Source organism: Varanus komodoensis, unplaced genomic scaffold, assembly GCF_004798865.1.
Source record: "Varanus komodoensis strain SLA01 unplaced genomic scaffold, ASM479886v1 scaffold48, whole genome shotgun sequence".
Classification (NCBI taxonomy): domain Eukaryota; kingdom Metazoa; phylum Chordata; class Lepidosauria; order Squamata; family Varanidae; genus Varanus; species Varanus komodoensis.
This window is the reverse complement of record NW_025336059.1, coordinates 1879421-1885420: the sequence shown is the minus strand read 5'-3', so window position 1 is coordinate 1885420 and position 6000 is coordinate 1879421. Positions and strand designations below refer to the sequence as shown.

Genomic DNA, 6000 nt, shown 5'->3' with positions numbered 1-6000 from the left:
CCCCCCGCGCTGCCTGCGCTCGTGCTGCCGCCGCCTCGGCTGCTGCTGCTGCTGGCGGCGGCGGCGGCTCCTGCCCCTGCCCCTGCCGCCGAGCGGGCCACTCGCAGCTTGGGGAGGCGAGCCGGCGCCGGGGCGCGCCGAGCAGCGCTCCGCCGCCGGCAGCAGCAGCCGCACCATGCCGGCCATCAAGCGGGAGCGCCCGGACCGGGAGGAGCTGGCGCTGGCCGCCTTCAACCAGCCCATGGAGACCCTGCCCGACTACCTGGTCCCCTTGGCGGCCGCCGCCATCCCCGTGGTGACCCCGCACCCGCCGCCCTACGAGCAGCTCTTCGCCACCGCCGCCCACCAGCACCACCACCAGCACCACCACCAGCAGCGCGCCTACCTGGACTTCCACGCCGCCCCGCACGCCCACCCGCCGCACCCCCTCCCGGAGGACCTGATGCTGGAGCGCTTCTCCTCCGTCCCGGATTTCCAGCCCTTCTTCGACAGCGGCGAGCCCTGCATCGAGGTCGAATGCGGCGAGAACAAGGCGCTGCTCTACATCAACAAGTTGTGCCAGGGCAGCAAAGGGCCGTCCATTCGCTACCGGGGCGAGTGGCTCACCCCCAACGAGTTCCAGTTCGTCAGCGGCAGGGAGACCGCCAAGGACTGGAAGCGGAGCATCAGGCACAAAGGTACGCCGAGGGGGAACGAACGGCGCCGGCTTGCCAGGGGCGCAGCGCGCTGCGCCGGCCGCTCGGCTCGCGGGAGAAGTTGGCACGCTTTTCCCAGGCCGGAGCCCGCCCGTCCCGTCCCGGCAGTTGGGATAAACTATCGGAAGTGTCCCGGGATGGACTTAAGGGACATGTTCGCAGGGCTGGGTCACTGAGCGCTTGTCGGTTTTCCTGTCTCACAGGGCTCTTGGGCAGGGATTGCTGTTTGTTGAAATGGTGCGTAATTGCCAAAATTACCACTAGGTAGGGCTCACGGCTGACCGGTGTCCCGTTCCTCCAGAGTCGGAGTGGGGATAGGGGGTTATAGATAATTTTTTGTATACTTGCTCGGGAATGAGCTCTGCTCATGTTCAGGGGCACTCTTGACACTCGGCACGTTCTCTCGGAGGATTCAAAGTTCTGGACAGAGTGGAGAGACCCTCTTACAACTGATAGCGGTGTGGCGGGGGGAGAATGCCGCGACCCGGGAAACTTGTGCCGACAGAGAGGTGCCATCCCCCCCCCCCCCCGCAGCCCCGGTTCCCGAATTTCCGTGTTATCCGAGAGACCCGCGCGCGCGCGTTTATCGTGGCGAAGGCGCGTCTTTCCGTGTGGGGCTGCCCTACACTTTCCGCGAGCCTTCTTCTGACCCTCCTGTATTGTGCACCCCCCTTTGCTGGAGGACTCGACTCGGGGGGGGGCATGTGCGCGCGCGCGTGTACGGGAGGGAGGGGGGAGGGGGAGGGAGGATGGATGAGCGAACAATTGGCTTAGATGCGGAAGCGAAAAGCGGCGGCGGCCGGCGCGGGGGAGGGGGGCGAGGCTGCGCTGAACTTTCACGCGTGGTTGGGAAGTTGCAGGCGGGGGGGACCTCGGAGGCGCGTCGCCCGCTCGGTGCGGGCCGAAGGGAAGAGGAGCGCGGATTTCCAGAGCGGGGGCGGGGGCGGCGTGCACTTGCTGGGCGGGCGCTGGGGGAGCCTGTAGCTCCTCTTCTCTCCGCTCCAAACCGGAGTCGCCTGGCGCGTCGCGAGGGGCTTGTCTGGAGCGCGCCGCGGAAGCGACCCTCGGCCGCAACTTTCCAAGGTCAGGAGTGGAAAAGCCGGCAGGCGTCGGCGAGGCAGGGGCTGCCCCCGCGCGCGGAGCGGAGCGGAGGGGGCGGGCGGCCGGGCGTGCAGGCGCCACGGGCCCTGCGTGGAGCCGGAGGGAGGCGCAGACGCCGGGTCCCCAGCCGCTTCGGGGGCGCGCGTCGGGGCGCGGCGCGGCGCCCTCTGCGCTTCTGGCCAAGCTGCGGAGTGGAGGCTGCGGCTCGGTGCTCCTCAGAGTTGTGTCTGCACAGTTGTTTATGTCTAGGGGGTGTGTGTGTGTAGGGGGGAGGCGCTCGCCTCCAAGCTGGAGCGGTCCTTCCCTGCGGGTGTCGCCTGGGCCGCGCTTGCGGGGACCCGATCCCGTGGCTGGCGCGGGCACTTGGTGCTGCTGCGCTGTGGTCAGGTGTCACCCCTGTTCGCTCTCCCTCAAATGGTGAATGACGGGCGTGGGTGCTTCGCGCGGGTGTCCGCGGGTGTCGTGCAAAAAAACTCTTCGCGCACCGGCGCTGCGCGGGAGCGCGTCCCACGGACCCAGCGCGGCTGAGTCCTGCCGCGTGAGGGGATCGGCCGGTTGGCCAAGTCTCCCTGAGCGGAGCCGCTGCGCAGCGCCGGCCCCCTCGCCCACCCGCGCTCGGCGCTGCCGCTGCCGCGGCTTCTTGGGCAGTTGCGCGCGCGCGTGCGCCCCTGTGCGCGCCCGCGTGTGCGCGCCGGGATTGGCCTCGATTCCCGCTTTAGGCGGCTGCCCCCTCTCGACACCGAGGTTGAAGGAAGGAGGAAGCCGCGGGTTCCTGGCTCTGATCTAACAGCTCCTGGCAGCCATCGGGCGCGTGGTGGGGGGAGTCGCTTCGGAGGCTGATGCGAATAGAAACCGAAATGAAAACCCGGCGGGCTGCTGGGTCCGGGGCCGCCGACGTGCCGAGGCAGGTGGGTGGCGGCGCTGGAATCGCGCTCCTGGCGGCTCTCCCTGCCCTCCGCCCCCTCCTCCTATCCAGTCACCATTAAATAAGCACTCCCGGCCCAGCCCTGGACGGTCCGCGCGGCATCAGCCCCAGCTCGATGGTCCAGGAAAGTGGAGCGAGGGCTCCGGCTCCGGCTCCGGCTCTCCCCCCCACCCCCAGGCGCGGGGAAGCAGCTGAGGATGGGGAGACGCCAGTGCGGAAGGGGGGGGGGAGCCGAGAGCGAGAGCGTGCCTTGACATGTCATTAGCCCAGGGCTGGATGTGTCAAGCCTGCGGTCTGAGGAGCCATTAGGAGGTGACTGACACTTCGCCTTGTTTATTGATCGCCTGGAGGAGGAGGAGGAGGAGGAGGAGGGGGGGAGGGGAGGGATTGAGGAAGGCAGCTCACGCCGGCCGGCCGGCTGGCTGCCGCTGTAACGATGCGCCTCCCGTCTCTTGCCCAGCCCTCCCGGGCTGCCTCCGGGAAAACCCCTCTCGCTCCTCTGGGGAGAGCTGATGTTCAAGGCGGAGAAAAAGTTTGCCAGGAGCCCGGCTGAGCGCCCTTCCTGCCGGCGCCTCGCGTCTGCTTGCATCTCTTGCCTTTTACAGCTGGGTTGCTGGGTTCTGGGGGGGGGGGAACGGGGACAGGCAGTCGTGAATTGCAGATGTGGCATCCTTGAGGACGGAGGAGCTTGGAGAGAGCGCTCCTGCGGAAGCAGCCCGGCAGTTGCAGCAGCGCCTCTTCTTTTCAGGGCTGCCCATCATTTGTCTTTTCAGCCTTTTCAGCAAGGTTGGGTGGGCGCTAATGAGGGCTTAGCCTGCATCTCCTTTTATCATTTGCAGAAGGGAGAAAGTTCAATTAAGGTACAAGCTGGGGCTGTGTGGAGTTGACTAAGAATGGAGGAAGGGTCTGATTTGTTTCGTGCGAAGCATCGCTTTCTTGAAATCCGAACTGAAGAGTGTTCTTTTCTCTTTTTCCCTTGCCCCCCCCTCCCTTTTTGCATCTAGGGAAAAGTTTGAAGACTCTTATGTCCAAAGGAATCTTACAGGTACATCCTCCAATCTGTGATTGCCCTGGGTGTCGAATTTCGTCTCCAGTGGTAAGATGATTGCTAAAACCCAAATGAAACACAAGCATTTCTCTGTTTTAATTAAGCACCTATCTTCTTGATCCTTCTATTCCTCCTCCCTTTGTGTTACTGTTATGTTCAGAGGGGCAACAGACAGTGGTGTAAAAGGCTATTGAGAGCTGTAGAGTTCTTGTACTGGATGACTGACATGATCAATGCCAGAAAGAAGGAGGGGACAGGGTGGTGACCCCCAAACCTTCTGGGATGGTTTGGTGGAAGAGACATTGGAACTGTCAAGCAGGCTGTTCATCATGGCCCCCCAGTGGCACCTCCTCCTTATATATTGCTCGGTAATGTAAAATTATATAAGAGGAGGTTTGAAATATATTAACACTCGGCACAAAGAGTTGCGCTCTGCTGCCAAAGAATGAAGGAATCTTACCTTGAAAACGAGAAGAACGTTTTTAAACATTTACAGTATCTTGAAAACAAGACCGATTTGTGTTTCCAACACATTAATGTTTGCAACATGTTCATAGAGATTTGATTAACTGCACAGCCTTAGTCTCACATGCACCTTGCTTGATATAGATGATTCTTCCATCAGTGGAATCTGTGTTCAAGTAAATGTGCTTATAAATGGCTCAACGCAGTGGAATTAGTGTTTTTCAAGGTACAACTTTGCGTTGGGAGAGGGAAAAGACAGTTCCCTCCCTCTCCTTCTTTAAATCATGCAGTTAGGAATGAGAAGTAGGTTTGCATCTGTGATTGTGAACACAGAACCTAGAGAGGGGATGGGTAATCCTGTATTGTTTTATCCCAGGGTATAAGAATGTGACATTGTGTGTGGACCACAGAATTTAAATAAGTGGTTACTTAGCTACTTGCCTTGAGAACATTTTGATCACTGCATGACAATGCAATTTTCCTGGGAAAAGGTGATGTCATTTGCGGTATCGCTGAATATGTATGGCTGACTGAACCAGGAGCATTTGAAAGTGCGCAGATGGGAGCGGAATTAGGAATTAAATATGTGGGTCCGTGAAGTGCCAGTGGTTGCTGACATCTGAAAGGGAGTTGATTAATTCTGACGCATTTGCAGAAGGGTAAAAAGTTTGGTAGTGTGTTTGCAGCCAAAAACCCCAGTTGGAGATCTGTTGGAGGAGGGTGCTTGGTGGAAGAGGGTAACCCACCTCAAACTAGTGATGACACAAAACAGAACTGATATTTATTTAATTTCATAGTGTATTAGAAAGTGCAGACGGAACATTTAAAGGCTTATGAGCATCAGGGGCACAATTGCCCTTGTGAACTGCTCAGAGATTCCGGTAGGACTATTAGAGCACTATATACATTCAATAAACAAATAATAAATTGATAGGGTTGCTTCCTAAATAGCCTAACGCAGGTAGGTAGAAGGTAAATTTGGACCTGCCAGCAGATCTTTTATAGCAGGTCAACAAGGAGTTTTGAATCCTAGTTGGTTTTTGTTTTGTTTTTAGCACTTGCTGCCTTATAACATGCTGCAAATGGATGTATACTGAAATGGAGAAAGTTTGGGGTAACTCGGGGTAGGTCTGTGTGAGCTGTGCTCAGTCCTGCTACTCAAACAAAGCTCGGTTTCCTGACTTCTACATGCACGCTTTCCGCAGCAGGCTCCAGTCGTTGGATTTCAGGTTGCTAGCGAAAGAATGCAATAGATTCCGGAGGCCTGGTGCGGCTTTCAGGCTTTTGCTGGGGCCAGGCCGGCTGCTTTTGCTGCTCATCCATCCTCTCTCTCACTGTGGCTCCTGCCTGCTTGGCGGGCCACTGTTGCGGCCGCGGCACTCGCTCACCACCGCCGTCGCTGGGGGCAGAGCGAGGGGAGCGGCCAGGGGGCTCTTGCAGTGGGCACCCGCTGGAGGTCCGCTCTTCTGCAGCTGCTTGACTCTGCTCGTCCCTGTTGCTGGCCCTGCACACGCCTTTGATTTGTGTCCCCCTCTCCCTGTCACTCAAATTGCCTAAGGATGGTCTGCTGCTTCAGCCTGGGTGGACCTGCCTCTCCCCATCCCTATCGGCGTGTTTGCGGGACAAGGACCTCCACAGAATTATGAGCCGCCCCTTTAGCTCAGCTGGAGAGAGCCCGGCATCTGCAGGCTGAACACCTGGACAGGCCTCACTGCCCATGCTGGTGGAGGCCCCTTCCATGGGGGGGAGGGTTGGGGGGGCAGGGA

General features: G+C 59.4%; 1 protein-coding gene across 4 annotated transcripts in view; it reads left to right on the top strand.

The window, feature by feature from the left end:
• SAMD11 (sterile alpha motif domain containing 11) overlaps window positions 1-6000 on the top strand; it is a 205223-nt gene that overhangs the window by 56652 nt on the left and 142571 nt on the right. For 2 of the 4 annotated variants that reach the window (XM_044445285.1, XM_044445284.1), the window contains exons 1-2: window positions 143-677; window positions 3726-3817. In XM_044445285.1, coding sequence (XP_044301220.1) covers window positions 176-677; window positions 3726-3817 — 594 coding nt within the window. In that variant the 5' untranslated portion in view covers window positions 143-175. Of the gene's footprint in view, window positions 1-142; window positions 678-3725; window positions 3818-6000 lie in introns of those variants that run through there. The other 2 variants (XM_044445286.1, XM_044445287.1) reach the window with 2 other exon arrangements.